Source organism: Eleutherodactylus coqui, chromosome 6 (genome assembly GCF_035609145.1).
Source record: "Eleutherodactylus coqui strain aEleCoq1 chromosome 6, aEleCoq1.hap1, whole genome shotgun sequence".
NCBI lineage: Eukaryota > Metazoa > Chordata > Amphibia > Anura > Eleutherodactylidae > Eleutherodactylus > Eleutherodactylus coqui.
In genome coordinates, this window is record NC_089842.1 from 37,413,266 (window position 1) to 37,429,968 (window position 16,703).

At 43.9% G+C, this 16,703-nt stretch overlaps 1 protein-coding gene across 1 annotated transcript in view; it reads left to right on the top strand.

Moving 5' to 3' along the window:
- Positions 1–11,119, top strand: part of GRAMD1B (GRAM domain containing 1B) — a 35,790-nt gene extending 24,671 nt beyond the window's left edge. The window contains exons 13-17 of the mRNA XM_066606604.1: positions 776–979; positions 3,172–3,256; positions 5,059–5,166; positions 5,247–5,367; positions 7,035–11,119. Coding sequence (XP_066462701.1) covers positions 776–979; positions 3,172–3,256; positions 5,059–5,166; positions 5,247–5,367; positions 7,035–7,118 — 602 coding nt within the window. The 3' untranslated portion in view covers positions 7,119–11,119. The remainder of the gene's footprint in view (positions 1–775; positions 980–3,171; positions 3,257–5,058; positions 5,167–5,246; positions 5,368–7,034) is intronic.
- Positions 11,120–16,703: the final 5,584 nt, after the last annotated feature.

Genomic DNA, 16,703 nt, shown 5'->3' on the forward strand with positions numbered 1-16,703 from the left:
TATCGGAAATCTACAATTTGCATTAATTTAGTGATAATTCGAGTCCTGCATTGCAGTAGGAGGCTACATGAGGGTTGGGACATAGGATCTGTTTTTGCAGGATACTGGAATATGCTTAACCCCTTCCTGCTGAAGGCATTGTTTTTTTTATGTAAATTGTTTTTGAAAGTGGGAAGGAAAAATGAAAACTTTTTGGAATTTTTTTGGTGAGCTATCTACATGAGGAGGTTGTGGGATGAGTTTTTTTTTGGGGGGGGGGGCTGTTTTTAGGCTGATGCAGTACAATACAATGACATGTTCTCTTTATTCTGTGAGTCAGTACGATTACAACAATACCAACTGAATATAGCTTTATATGCATTACTAAAACCCACAATTCCCCAAAAAGTTGGGACTCCATGCAAAATGTAAATAAATGTAAAGACAATAAGAAGGCAATCATTTGGAAATCTCCTCTAACCATATTTTATTCACCATAGAACATATCAGAAGGGGAAGGGAGACATTGTTACATTTCATTTACCAAAACTAACTCCTTTAGAAATGGGTGGCAACAACACATCTCATAAAAGTTGGGCCAGGGTTAACAACAGGCTGTAAAAGTCAGTGGTACTAATGAAAAACAGGGGTTAATCAATGGTAAGTCGCATCCACATGTATATCATTGTTTTTATGGTTGGGTGTTCTTGGGAATCTCTAAGATGTAACGGACAGGCGTGGGCGTCATACTGTTACGTGACGCAACATTGACTTTTACATTATTTTTTTTTTCCAGAGAATGAACTGACCAAAGCAGAGACTGCTTACCTGTCTGATCTACACCGACAGTCCCCCAAAGACAAGAGCTCGAAGATCACCTCTACGCGCCGCAGGAAGCGCCCTCACACTCACTTGAGAATCCCTCATTTGACGGAAGTGCTCAGCCCAGTTACTACCCCCACAGATGAGGAGAGGCAACATCGTGTCCGACATGTAGCAGGTCAGAGGACGTCAAATATCAGGGCAACTTACCAAAAGTTTTGATCAGTGGAGGTCCGAATGCGGAGACCCCTGCTGATCGCTGAAATGTAGGGGCTGCAATGCTTACTCAAGTGCTGAGCCCCTTTGGCTATCATTGTTGTCCGTCAGCTCCTCTCAGGATACATAGACTTCTGTAGACCTCTTAGTTCTCGTCTTCGGCTGTCAAGAGGATCTGGCAAGCAGCGATGACAGCCGAAGGGCAAAACATCTGACAGACTCCCTTGAAATGTGTATTGAAATGTTTCTTACTGTATCTACTTTGTGTCTCTATGCTCCAGATCTGTTTACTAATGATGAATGCTAACATTCTGAAACTATTCCCCCTCTGTGATATACATGTACACCGCAGAGGTGCATGTTGGGTATGAAACACCCTACATACCCAGTATGTACCGTCTATTGGAAACGGCTCATACCCGCCGAGAGCTCTACCCTTATGGCTAACTTTACACGGGCAAGCGCTATATGAGGCGTGAATCCCTCCCCCGTATCACACTCCCCACCATGTGAAAGCTACGTGGATGACAAGGTGTTTTCATGTGAATGCAGGGAACCTCCGCTGCGGCAGAGGATCGCTAAGTTCTCCAATTGCTTTGAAAACTATCGGGCTGCGATGCGAGGGCATGCAGGGGGATAGAACATGCTGCGATTTGTTTATCGCATTGCGGCGCTATGCGGAAAAATATCGCTCATGTGTATGACCCAATTCAAAAGAATGGAGTTCATATCTTTGCGTCCCACGCAATTTTCTAGGCCGTGTAAAGCTGGCCTCAGTGTAGGCATTTTCCGTTGCAGTCATGGTCCTGCCCTGAGATTTGCCGCTGGGAATATTGACAGTAGGGGTAACAATGCGCTAATAGATGTGCGCTAATAGGAATTTTTAGTAATCCAGCCATTTGGACATGCTGGATTATCTGATTTCTGAGTGGATTATCGGATTACCGTCGGTGGGTTTTGTGTCTCTTGCGTGTACGTGTATGCAGATGTGTATCGCTGCTCACTCTGAGTAAATGGAAATTTGCAGGAGACGTGATGCGTGCCAAGCACTTCTAAAACGGGAAACCTTCACTGCTGTTGAAGCCATTACATTTTATTTTTAATCCGACCTGCGTCAGACTGTAAAACATTGTTGATCACACTACAACTGATGGGTCACTGATAAGGGCAGGGTGTTCTCTAGTTGTCCTATAAGGCCTGATACACGGGGGCTGATTTGCTGAATACAGACCATTTGGAGACGGTTTTATCACGTATTTCTGTGTGGAATTCACCATTATTGAGAAAAGGAGAATTCCACAGCAGAAACCGCAATCAAATTAACACGGGTTTTGTACAAATTATTTCCGCAGTTTGTGGACGAGATTTTCAGAATCCTATCCACTTTGCTGCTGCTCTAAATGCCGCAGAATTTTAGTGCAAAGGGTCAACACAGAAATTCCACAGCAAGTCCACCTGGTCTGGACCCTTCCCCCTAATATTTGAATCAATCTACTTAGTCACCTGCTGAATAAGAGCTCTACTAAGGCAAGGAATCAGTAGAGATATACAAGTGTTGTCATTCAGTCGCCTCATGCATTTACACTAAACGATAGTCAATCAGATTCTCGCTGGATCGCTCCATGTGAAGATAGCTTAACATCAGTTATTTTGGTAGTTTGCTGGTCTGGAGCATTCAAATCCAAAGATAATCTTCTGTGTAAAAGCACCTTAAGGGCTCAATCACACGGGCACATTCAGGCGCCAATGCGCCCGTGTTACTGCAGGATTAGACGACCGGACAACTCTCCGCACCGCCGGAAGAAAGAACACATGACTGGCTCCACTGCGGTATTAGTGTGGTCACAGATCAGAAATATGGAAGAGTAAGGCCTCGTTCACATCGGCATTCTTCATTTCCATTGCTTTGCTCCGTTATAGTAGCAGAACAGTGAAATTGATGGCAGTGTTGGTTACTTCATATATCAGACCCAAACAGAGTCTGATAGACCCCATTGACCGTAAGGAGGTTCATTGGGTTTTCCTCATGGTGTCCAGCAGTCTACCAGACTAAATAGTATGAATGCTGCAGTATTGTGTCGGCAGATTCTCCGACAGATGAATCACTTTTGGGGCGAGTTCCAGTCTTCTAAAGCTTGGCTTTTTGTCTTCCAGGTTCCACGCAGACGCGACATGTTCCTGAGGAAAAACATAATCAGCTGCAGAGCATCTCCAAACTCCTGCTGGTGATCAGCTGCGTGTATGTAACTAGCTGAATAAATATATATATACAGTCATGAGTAAAACGAAGTACACCCTTGTTGAATTCTATCTTTATATGTAACAGGACATAATAAAAAAATCTGGTGATTAGAAGGTCTTAAAATTAGGTAAATGCCACCTTAGATGAAAGGCAACATAATAATTACACCATCATTATTTATTTAACAAAGACTAGGCCCCAATGCAGAAGCAGTGTGTGAAAAATTATGTACAGCCTTAGGGCTAATGACCACGGCCGGATTTCTGGCGCGTTTTTTACGCGAAGGTAATCCACAGCGTTGTCCTGCAGCTTTTAGGTTCTATTGAACCTAATAGCTCAATGTTCACGTTGCGGAATTCCACAGCATGAAAGAAAATGCAGCAAGCTGTATTTGCCACGGGAATACGCGCGGCCGGCTTCCATTGTAGTCAATGGAAGCCGGCCGTCACACTATACTTCCACTGTAGCACAGCAGAACTATCATGTGAATATGTGTCCCTGCTGGCCGTGTCATCTGGCATGGCAGCGCGACACGCACTGTACTGCGCATGTGCGCCGGCTCGTCAGGCGGGGTGCGTATGGGGGCTTTGGGGGCGCCGTTGCGAACTCCGCTACAATATTCCGCTGGCAGAGCCCGTCATGGCCGTGGGCATAAGCCTTACTGTTTCCATAGAAATTGAGGGTAAGTAGCAGCCAGGTGCTGCTAATCAAATGTTCTTGATTAATTGATCACCAGCAAGGGTGACCACCTTTATAAGGCTGCCATCACATGGGCCATATCTATTCTGGGCAGAAAACCCACAGGACGTACGCAGGAAAACACAGTGACCAAATCTTCAGCGAAAATGGTGCGGATTTGGCTGCAATTTCTGTCGCAGATTTGCTGCAAATCTTAACTCTTGTATTTCAAAGCTTGAAATCTGCAGCATAAATGGACATTCTGTGGATTTAGAATTTGCAACATTTAAAAAAAAAAAACACTCTGGATTTATTGTGGAAATTTTCTGCTCCGTGTGAAAGAGATTTTTGTAATCTCCTCCATGTGATTTGTACTGTAAATGCTTTAGAATTTCCACAGCATAAGCCACCGCAGAAATTTAGCAGGCCTTGTGAAGGTAGGTTAAAAGCAAAAGTTTTGGTAGTTTGCTGGTCTGGAGCATTCAGATGTGTGTTAAAACAATGCCAAGGAGGAAGGACATTAGCAATGATATTGGAGAAGCAAATGTTGCTGCTCATCAATCTAGGAAGGGTTATAAGGCCATTTCCATAATGATGTGTGCCTGCCCCAGACTTCCCTACAACATTGAATGTCCGCTACAGATGCCCCAATAATAGTGTATGCCACAGATGTCCCCCATCAATTGCCTGCAACTACAGTTAATCTACAATTGGATGAATAGAGAAAATGATACCTGGGAATTATTGTGGTAAACACCGAAGAAATGTGATCCTAAACCACCAAAACTAGTATGTAGGGGGGGTCTCTGAGTAGATAAAATCCAACCTGTTTTTGGTGGGTCCTATTGAAACTGGTGGGATCCAATGACCTTTCTAGTGTGTGTTCAGCTTCATAAGCGCTAACACTGACCACTATAGTTCCTCGCATCTGCTTCTGTGTAGCACAAGTTGAGAACTTCATGTATTGAGAATTTTGGAGCCCTGCTTTAGATGTGAAATACATACTGTATCCATGAAGTAGAGTGTGCAGAGCAGACTCAGAAATTCGGAAGGGTAGTGGTCAGGACCCAACTGCAAAGTTAGGACACCACTCACCTCTCACTGTTTTTGTGTGTTTCTAGTCTGGTGCTGTTGGTAATGCTGAACATGATGCTGTTTTACAAGCTGTGGATGTTGGAGTACAGCACGCAAGCACTTACCACGTGGCAGGGCCTCCGAATACAGGAAAGGTACTTTATATTAAGAGACAAATCAGATAACAAGAGCAATCACAGTGTTTCTGGTTTTAACCCAGATGTCTTCTATCCAGCTCAGTCCCACAGTCTCAAGCCGAATGGACCCAGCTATTAGAGACTCAGCAAAAACACCATGACTCCGAGCTGCAGAAGTGGAGACAGATCATTAAGTCATCAATGATGCTGCTGGACCAGGTATATGCTCCTCAACAATGCATGGTAGTGTAAAAGTCCATGAGGGTAGGCTAGGAACCCTCAGGAATAGTCAGAGACATATAGGAGGCAAGAGACTCAGTCCCTCCAAATTTGGCTTCTTTATTGTCCCAGACCCACTTTTGGTCACAATCTCTGTCCAACCCAGTTTGTCTTTCCTGCACTACTTCTCTGAGGCCAAGATGATTGCAGCTAGGGAGTATGCCCAACGATGGCTCCAACATCAGCTAACCTTCTAGGGTGGTAATACAGTATAATGCAATACTATGATATTGCATTATACTGTATAAGTTATTAGAGAATCGCAAGTTGAAGTTCTCTATGGGGACTTAAAGAAAAAAAAAAATCTTTGACTTATTTTTAATTATAGAAAATAAAAAATATTAATTTAAAAAACCCTTTTCCTAGTCATCACAGCAAAAAGTAATAAAAAAGTAGTATTCCTGCATCCGTAAAGGTCCAGTTTTTAAAAGATCACATTATTAGGGTGGTTTCATATCTGCACTCGGGGTTCCACTTTCCTGCTCTGTATGGCTCTGTCTTAGGAAGCAACTGAACATTGCCAAACGGTCCCATTGACTATAATGGGGTCCATTCGCTTTCCGCGCTTACTGCATGCAGCTCTTTTTTTTCCTGTATTTTGTGCTGGACTTGCGATGGAAGCTCCAATGTAGATGCGAAACTACTAGAGATGAGCGAGCGTATTCGCTAAGGCAAACTACTCCACCGAGTAGTGCCTTATGCGAGTACCTGCCCGCTCGTCTCTCAAGATTCGTGTGCCAGCAGGGGAGAGCGGTGAGTTGCGGGAGTGAGCGGGGGGGGGGGGGGGGGGAGAGAGAGGGAGATCTCCCACCCCACCTTCCCCCCGTTCCTCCCCGCTCTCTCCCGCCGGCACCCGAATCTTTAGAGACGAGCGGGCAGGTACTCGCATAAGGCACTACTCGCTCGAGTAGTTTGCCTTAGCAAGTATGCTCGCTCATCTCTAGAAACCATTCCGCAGGGTGAATGCCTTCAGAAAAAACCCACAATCCCTGAACTGTACATTCTTAGGCACCCTGTCTCCAATTAAAAAATTTAATGAAAAGCTATCAAAAAGTTGTACACACCCCAAAATAGTATCGAAAGAAATTAAAAGTTCCCTCACAGAAATGAACCCTCACACTTATGTATCAGTGGAAAATGTAAAAAGTTATGGGAGTTTAAAACTAGTGACAGAAGGCAAAACATTTTTTTAAAGTATTTTATTTTGGTACAACATAAAAAAAAACTCTTTGCATTCGAGATCTTTGTAGCCCTCATGACCCACAGAATAAAGAAGTGTGATTTTTTTTTTTCCTACTGCACCATGAAAAATGGCACAATTGTGTTTTTCCATTTCGCTCCACCTTAAAAATTTGTAAAAGTTTGCCAGTACATTAAGTGGTAACACTTAAAAATACAACTTTTTCCGCAAAAAGTAAGCCCTCACCGGAAAAATGAAAAAAGTTATGAGTTTTTTTTTGAAAATGGAGAGGAAAAAAAAAGGGCTGCAGCAGGAAGGGGTTAATGTGCCAGTAATTGGGAGTGATGCTTGTACAGTGTACGGCTTTGCTTCAGAGCTCTGTGTTGCGTTCTCGGTCTCTAATATGTGACTATGTTTCCATCTGCAGATGAAGGACTCCTTGATAAACCTTCAGAATGGAATCGTCCCTCGAGACATCGTCGCCGAGTCGGAGGATAAACCGTACCAATAGAAGCTCGTGAGAACGGACGGAAGGAGACAATGTGCAATATATGTATAGAGAAGATTTATATGTAGATACATATAATATATATATGTATACTATGAATACAAATTTATATTCTAGAATGAATTTTACAAGCGCGCGGCCGCACAGAGGGGACGTCCTCTCCGGCCGCAGGAGACTATTGGCTCGGAGATGCTGGGAATGGTGTTTCTGACTTTCTTTTCTCAGCGTTACGGTTTTGAAAGAAAGATTAGCGCAGCCCTTCCTTCAGTGGAGGACGTTTCTCAACCCAATGTACAATTCTGCGCCATTGCTCTACCTCCGACACCTGCAAACCTTGCTGATGTCAGCCTGACGCTGCCCGGCACCATAGAGGTGTACGCTGGTGCCCAAGTGGATAGGTGCTGAGGAGACCAACAGAGGCACTAGGAGTAGAAGAGGAGTAGGGAGCAAAAAAAGGCACAATCGCTCCAAACGGTTGTCTTGTTTCATCACAAACTCCAGGACAAATCCGTGAAGACTCCACTGCCACCGAGCACTCGTCCAACCAACCTCGACAGTGCGGAATCTGAGAAGTGTCCTGTCTCCTATGCGGAGCAATACATGGGAGAAGCGAGTTTTTATAATATTTCAGTTTATTTTCTCAAGCTTGAATATTAGGGATTTATTTGTCTTACTTTTCCTTCTTTGGAATAAGCTGGGGTGCCTACAGCTCCTTCAAGGAGCAGCTGTAGGGTTTTAAATCGGCTCCGAGGAACCTTGTCACACCAATGTTTGGTGGTTACAACTTAGTAACTTATTTATTTTTTCTTTGTTTGTTTTCTTAAATCGGGACTCCAGTGAGTTTCATCAGTGGCGGTTCTTCCTAAATACAATGAGGGACATTATTAGTATCCGTGCAGGGTCCTTGCACAGTAGACCCTACATCCTACAAGTTCTAGCTTGATGGCCAATGCTTCGAAGACCATGCTGGGACTTCACACCTGCCAAGTTGACATCCTATAAAATATATGGGCAGAATAGGATCTTTTCTATCAGTCCCACTACAAAAACTTTTTGGGTCAATTACCACCAATTCTATAGAAAACGACTCATGGAGTCGGAATAAGAAAATCGTATATGGTGCCGATAGACAAGAGGGAGACATCTCAGAGGAGTTTCCTGAGTGTCGTCCGCGCATCCCACATTGTATTTAGTGTTCACTGGTGAGGATTAAAAACCCACCCCAATCCTAGTTACTACAAATGACTGTTTGTCAGAATATGAATGTGTCCTTTTAGAAAAAAAGAAAAAAAAATCCGATTATATAAGGGATTGCTGCTAGAAACTATTGGAAATCTTTAAGACGTTGATGTAGATCAGCCGGCGGTGCAGGAGAGATCTCGCTTTGTCTCGAACTCCTGTACTTTTTTTTTAGAAAGGGCTTTTAGTTGACCAGCAGGCTTTGGTTGACACTGCCATATATCTGCTTAGTGGAGAATGCTCTGTCTGGTAGCTGGCTGCCTGCGCTGTGTGATGACGGCAGAGTATATCGGGGCTGTGTGGCAACCCTTCTCCTATCCAGAGTCACGCTGCACTTCTGTTGTCTATGACCTGGTCAGATTGCTTGTTATATTGATTTACCCCATTGGAAACTTTTTGCAAGTCTCTAGAAGCCTGGGTTTAGGCATTGCGTTATTGGTTTTTATGGGCCTTCCTCCCTTAACCGGGACCTGTCACCACCTCTGATCACCTATGTTAGGGTGTTCAGAGGGCAGGTTCTTCAAAGTCTAGGAAAACATTTTTTTTATGCTTACTGGGTTTCCCGTTCCTGCTCAGTCACCCGTGGAATTGGCATTCGGACAGTGCAGAGCATTCAAGTCTGCAGATTGGCTGTGTACACTGCCATAGAAGTCAATGGGAGTGCGCATGCACAGCTTGCAGAGATCAGTCCACTACACTCTCCGCACGCCAACTTCCATGGGTGACGGGAACAGGGAACCTGGTACGTATGAAAAAAAATAAAAATACACCGCCAGACTCCACTTAACCTGCACCATAGCTTCTCTTTAAAGCATGTGTATACTTTTGCAACCCCTTGTTATATTTTTCTCATGCCTTAAAGTAGAAAGGGTAAGCTACTCTGCTAGTAGTCCTTATGAATAAAATATTCATTCTTCTATCGTTTTGTGTATACAGCTTCCATGCAGACCTATAGCTGTAGCAAAGCATAATTTGCATATTGAATTGGGGCATTGAGGTATTTTTCTTAATAGCTTTTCAATGCATGATGTGTTAAAGGGGTTGTGCTAAGTTATAAAACTATCTTCTATCCTCCAATCTCAAGAAAGGGGGTCCCAAATGTCCCTGCACAAACGCAGGTTGCACAAGAGCATTCATTTCAATAGGAGCGCTGGAAATTGCCAAGCGCATGCGCGATCACCACTTCGTTCATGCAGGGACCTTTGGGACCGCTGTCCTCTAGGACCTGGTTGTCAGACCCCCACCAATCGTAAAGTCATCCCCTACCCTATGGATAAGGGGATAACTATAGAACTTTGCACAACTTCTTTAGGATAAGATAACTTCTTGCGAACTATCAGCATTCTGTAAACTTTTGCTACAGCACATCTATATGTGTCTTCGTGGTTGCAGACATAAAACAGAAGAGGTGTATAGTGTAATTTTTGCAGTCCAGCTCTTCTTAGAGTGTGGATTATCAAGAAGAGGGGGCAAAGAGAGTCAATAACACACAACTGCAAAACCAGACTACACAGGGTTTGTTTGTAGTCTGTTACCATGGAGACCTATAGGTCAGCATTGAAGCTGTATACTGTAGATTTTCAGTCGAGACTATTTGCAAAGTTGCTTCATGTCTTTGATGCATCGGAGCACTATAAAAATTGGTTGAAAAAGTACACCTATCCTATACGTAGGATCCGGTGGGGAGATCGCATACGAACTGCCACGTCTGAACCCAGGTGTCATGTAAACGGCACACTGTGTCACGTAAATCTGCTTAATTCTTCCAAGTCCATTGAGCAGTTCTGTGATTCCAAAGATTGCTTAAAGGTACAGTCATTCTACTGCTCACTTCCCCTGCCTGGCTGGTTCCTAGATATGAAGGCTGGAGCAGACGAGAATTAAGATTAGAGTATAAAGTCATAGACAATTGACCACGACCAAACCTACTACTGCAGATATAGTGGACTACTGTATTTATAGCTATTTATTATAATGGTTCTGTCATTGATCAAGATTGAATGCCTTTTCGGCTAGTTTCCCATCTATGCCCCTCCCCCGCTTAGATGGCATCTTTGTACTTTGCATTGAAACTTTTTTTTTTTTTTTTTTATTGCTTTCCTATTAATACACGCTATCCAGACCTAATGTTTGAATTCCCTAGGAGAAACCTAATAATGGCTGTGCGCAAATCTAAAGTCTATATTTATGTTACACCTGATTATTTAGGATAAGAACAGTATGAACTAAAACCTACTAATTTTGTAGAAGTAGTGTACTCGCCCTTATGATTCGTTCTATTCCCTTTGCATGGGTATTGATCATATGCAAGTATGGCGTTGTGTCACCTTTTTAGGATTGCTGATAATTGTATAGACGGTTGCCTTTCTCCTAAGCGTTTAAAGGGCCACTCCAGCAAAAAACACAAATTTTCTATCCCTGCCCCCCTCCCTATTGATTTTCACACTCTGGAGGTCTCCTTTATATATTCCAACCACTTCCATGCAGTTCAGCCTCCTGTCTGGTGCTTATCAGGCACCATCAAGATTTGTTACTTTCCATTTCACATCTATCGCATGATGCATCAGCACAGCATTCACTAAAGGCTATACCATTTTTGCCTGCTGGGGAGACTTGTTTAATTCTCATTACAGTCTAGATTCACCAGAATAAGCTACGGCCCATACATATGACGTCGGGAGGATGAGCTGTGATCTCCTCTATTACAACTGTGCGACAGAAGCTGTGTAATCCTCATTGTAACTGTGTAAAAAGTAAAATCGGTCATCTTAGGATAAATTTTATATATTTATGTGTCATATATATATCAATTAAAAACAGAAACACCGGAGTGGCCCTTTAACTCGCTGAATTATGACCCACACTTCTATCTGGATCATGACACTGGGACACAGTGACCTAATAAGTGATTGATTGCATTTCTCCTCCATGCCCTAGTTAATATTTCCCTCGTGCTTGCTGGGATGTTGTCCAGCCCCGCAGCTGTGATAATGGGGAGTATGAATGTAACCCTATGTTAGTCTTGCTTTTAATGATCATGCTGCTATTTTTGGTTTGCCTTTGTGGTAATGCAATCTTAAAGCTTCCTGTCCTTGGCTGTATCCCCAGATTCCTTTCCACATGTAGTGTATGTGGGATAAAGGGCGCTGCTCCGACATTTCCAGGCGATAGGATATATTCTGCACAATAGGATGCTGCATGCCAACACATAGCGGAGGCCTTGTATAGGAGCTTGTGCTTCAGAGCGGACCTCGTTAGGAGCTCCAACCGTTCCTGATATTCGCCTGCTATTGAGATTCTGCATGGATGTTCAATACAGAATGGCTAATGCCCATGACTTATTAGTTTAGCTAATAGCATGCACTGTCCTGCCATGCTAATACCCCATTACTTGTACAGAGCGTCCCTACTCCGTATGGTCCGTCGCCATCTGATGTCCTTATGGCATACACACTAGCGCAAATTTCATAGGAAGCCAATTCAAGGGGCTCTCCGCTTTGGACAGTCTCTACTTGTTAGGCTGTATTCACTTGGGCAGGTGCAATTTCATTGCGAGTGGATGTGGGGCTTCCATCCGTTTTTCTGTTAGTACGCATCTGTATTTCACTCGTGTGAGCAAGAAAATGAAAGGCGACCCAATTGCTGTAATTTAAAACTCCTATTGAAGTCAACTGGTGTGTGAAAAAAAATTGGCACGTACCATCATGCTATGCGAGTGCGTTCCGTTTTTTTAAATTTGCACCTATTGACTTGATTGCTCCAAGAATGGCACATGCTATGATTTTCTTTTTTGCATAGACCATAGGTCCATCCGTGGAAGAAATCGCACATGTGAATAAACACATGGGGGCTTATTTACTAATCTTGTCTAAAAGTTAGACCGTGCCAACTTGGACTAGCAAGTCGTAAAATGTGTCATTCAACGATGGGTCTGTCAAGTATATGTTTACACCACCTATTAGTTAACGCCAAAAATTATGGGAATTTGGCGCAAATTTTGGTGCAGTTCAGGCCATGCCCCTTATTTGGACAAGTTGGAAAAACTGTCCAAAATATATAAAACACATGCTAAGTGTGATACAACCATGTAAGACCATAATTTGCACCAGGAAATGCCTATTTTGAATAGTAAATAAGCCCATTGGCTATACAGGGGTTGGCCAGTTACCAGACGACATTGCCCCTATACTACCAACTGGACCTGTACTTTCCTGACCTCTGCCCTGGGGATGTAGTGCTGTAGCTCCTCCATCCTCCCGATGCTGGTTGTGGAGATGACGTCACCTGACCGCTGTAGCCAATTAGAGGCTGCAGCTTCACCACCTGTTCTCCCAGCAGCATTGTGTGCCCATTTTGGGCGCCATGATGCCAGGATTTCAGAATGTTGACCTGAAACCTTTCGTTTGGCTGCAGCGGTTGGATGACTTCCTGTGACCTCATCTTCCAAAATAAACATGGGAAGATAATGGAGCAACACGCCGGATCCCCAGGGCAGAGAATGGATAAGTACAGCTCCAGTTGGTGGTATAGGGGCAATGCTGTCCGCTAACTGGCCAACTCCTTTAATTGGTATAAGTTGTTTTCTTTCTGTTTCGAACTTGGATCCAACTTGGCCGATTAGGCCCCCTGTGTGAATAAGCCCTAACAAGTGTCCCTCGGTCGTACATTAAATCAGTGTCCCTTTTTTTGTCACCTGTGATGAAACCTGACGGGTTTCGAGGTCATTGCCGCTACTTGGCCACACATTTGAATAAGCCCTTAAGGCTTTTGTCCTCCCAGCAAAATTTCACCGTTGACTCCTCGCCCCAAATCGGTGGTGAAACCTGCGCAACTTTAGCATTCTGTTGAATGTTATGAAAATCTGTGCGGAATTTTGAAATCCGTGTTGCAAAAAAGAAAGCTGCCCTGTCCATTTTTGGCGCAGTTTCTGCGTCAGGCCGTCACTTGTAGATTTGCAAAATCTACGGCACATCTCCGATGACTAAACAGTCAGATGCACATTGGAAAAATCCCGCCGTGGATCGGATGGTAATCATGGCGTGTGAACCAGGCCTTAGTGTTCCGTTTTACCTGCGTTGCCTCAACAGGGGATAAAACAATGCCCGTTCCCATCAGTAGGCGGTCTGTGTAACGCAGAACAGGTCCTCAAGCTGCTGTTTGTAGCTGCCCTCCAAAAGAGGACGATCTCCACACAGGCCCTCTGTTAACTCAGAATTCCCTAGTAGAGCATACAAAATGGGGTTTGTAAACTGGATAACCTCTTTAAAGGGTTGTCTGACTTCTAGCCATTCCACTGCAGGAAGCAGACAGCTCTGTAGATTGGGCAGTGGCCAGGGTTGGTATTGCAGGCTGAGTCCTGTTCACTTACCATTACCAGTACCGGTACCAACTCGGGCCAGTACCGACACAGGAACCCAAGTGGAATATTAAAAAGTCCAAGTAGAACAGGCCAACTGTTGCAAAACTCCAACTCCCAGCATGCACCTGGACATGAGTTGTACTTTTGCAATAACTGTAAAGCCACTATTTGAAGAACACTAATGTAGGTGTTGCTGCTCTTTGTATTCGGACCACCAACCCCTGTAGCAACAATAACCACCAATTCCCAACACCCCAAATCACTGGCACTTTACCCTCAAGTCTTCACCTACTATTGGGGATGCATTGAGGTATTACCTGTTCAGTGCTCTGCAATCCATTTTCTTCCACTGTCGCAAAAGTACAAACCCCAACATGCCGGATGCAGGGGGTCGTGTCGTCACAGGATGGAGAGACGCAGGGCCCATTCACATGGGGGGATTGTCTGTCCGTATTGGCGCCGTTAGAGTAAATTAGAGCATTCAGATGGGCTTTTCTTATGTGGACCGGTGTCGTGCGTGAAAAAAAAAATCATAGCATGCCTTATTTTGGTCGATATTTGCAGACCACAGTCCTCAGGAAAGTTTATGGGGGTGTAAAAAAAAAAAAAAAAAAAAATTCAGCAAATGTTACATGTACATGTGTGTGCGCTGCGTTATTTACGCATGTTGCCAGGAGATCGTGTAAACAGAAAAATAGACATCAATTTCGCACCCGGACCGTAAAAAACATATGCAACACGCAGTGAAACTGGTCTTTTTCACGGACCAAAGTTGAATACGCCATTGTGACTGAGCCCTTACTATAGATTTCCTCCTTGGCTTACTGCACAAAGTCTGTGACCACCCAGCTCTAGAAGTAACCAAAAGCAAACCGAAATCTTACAAGTTTAGTAACATGCCAAAAAACATATTGCGATCACTTTTTGCACTTCCTGGTTGGAGGATTTTGCAGAGTTGTGTATTGGTCCATTTTTTTTTTTGATGACTCCAATGAGAAGAATTGATCTTTTTAGGGTGGTTTCACATCGGGGTTGGGGGTTCCACTTTTCTGCTGTGTTTGGGGAACAGCAGGGGCGTAACTATAGAGGGTGCAGGGGATGCGGTTGCACCCGGGCCCAGGAGCCTTAGGGGGCCCATAAGACCTCTCTTCTCCATATAGGGAGCCCAGTACTATGAGTAAAGCGTTATAGTTGGGGGCCCTGTTACGAGTTTTGCATTGGGGCCCCGAAGCTTCAAGTTATGTCTCTGGGGAACAGGATAGGGGAATCCCCGCGGCCAAACGGCTCCGTCTTAGGATGGAACCAGACAGTGCCGGACCGACTCCATTGACTATAATTGGGTCCATTTGTTTTGCGCTCAGCTACCTGACATTTAGACCGCCTTTTCTTCCAGTATTTTGCGCCAGGGGTTGCAACACAGATGTGAATTCACCCTTATTCCATCCCACTTTATAGATTTGCAACGCGTTGCGGAGCTGATGGGATATCGGGTTGCGGAACGCTGGGAACATCTGCAGTCCTAGTGAGGAAACGTCCGCTGTGTGTTAGGGGTACAGATGAGGGATTAATGGGCTTCCAACCCGGCAGAGTGGCATGTAGCTATATATTATCCTTGTGCCTCACCTGCCCTGTCTTAGTACTATGTAGATCCAGAAGCGGAAAATTAGTCTTGTGGTGCGGATTTTGATGTGGATCGGCTGCGGATTTCACATCCTCAATTGAAAGGGGAAAATCTGTTGCGGATCCGTGTCAAAATCTGCACAAGAATCCACAGCGCAAAATATGCAAGTCTTACAGGCCGACTTCACATGAGTGTATTTGTGTGCGCAAAATTTGCACGCAAGATGCAGTGAATAGAACCCAATGATTTGGGAGTGCAAAAGAAAACAAAAAAAACAGAGCATGGAATATACAGCATAGGAGATCATCGACAAAAACACAATACGGGCGTGCGATATTATTGCTGGAAACGCTTGTGTGTTTTTTCATGCAGTTTTCGTAGAGCGATTTTTTTTTTTTTTTTTTTTTTTTTTTTTTTTTTTTTTTTTTAATGGCATTTTTACGAAAACACTAGATTATGGTGTCCTTAAATATGGAGAGAAATATGAAACCCAAAGATGACTTTCATTATCCAATGACTGAGCCCCCCCAAACCTGTTCACACGTGTACAGCGCAGCAGGAAAGTAGCTCCCGCTGTACACAAACGCTGCTGGTTAGCAGGTGCCTCCCGAAAGCAGGGCAGCATCGTGGCAGTCAAGGACTGATGTGGTCTTGCTGCAACCGCCGAGACTAAATCTAACCCGGATCCCAATGATTTCACTCTATAGATGCCGCTGCAGACAACAGCATCCAGGGGGTTTAAGAAGAAAGGTGGCTCCCTCCTACAACCCATGGGCACCCCTGTAATCTGATTGCGGGGTGCCAATGTTATCATGGCCTCCTTGTCTACCATGTACAATGACCTAGTGTTGTCCGTGTCATCAATGACAGAAATAAGCCTTAAAAACCTTGAATAAAGTGACAGCTTGAATAATGTGCTGCACTACACAAGTAGTGCAGTGCATTGTCTAAGTGGTCCAACGATTTCATCTTCAAGTTCCCTTGCAGGAGAAATAAATGTGGTAAAAACCTTAATAAAAGTTTTCACATAAGACTAAAAATCTCAATTAAAAAAGAATAAAAATGTGTAATTTTTCCAATAAAACACAAATTACTATGGCCAAACATTAAAAAAAAAAATCCAAAATTGGCATTGCCACGTTCGCAACGACCCATGCTATAAACTGATTGGTACCTATCCCAAGCGGTGCACATACCTAGTTGCACTCCTTCCCTTCTTTCCCCTACAGCAGTTTCCACCACATTTGGGGCATTTCCATAGAAATCCGGTAACCAATCGTGCGGTGCCTTTTCTTTGATTGACCCTTGCAAAATTAAAAAAGTTGTGGCCAAACCTACCGTTTTTTTTTACATTCTAATTAACCATTTT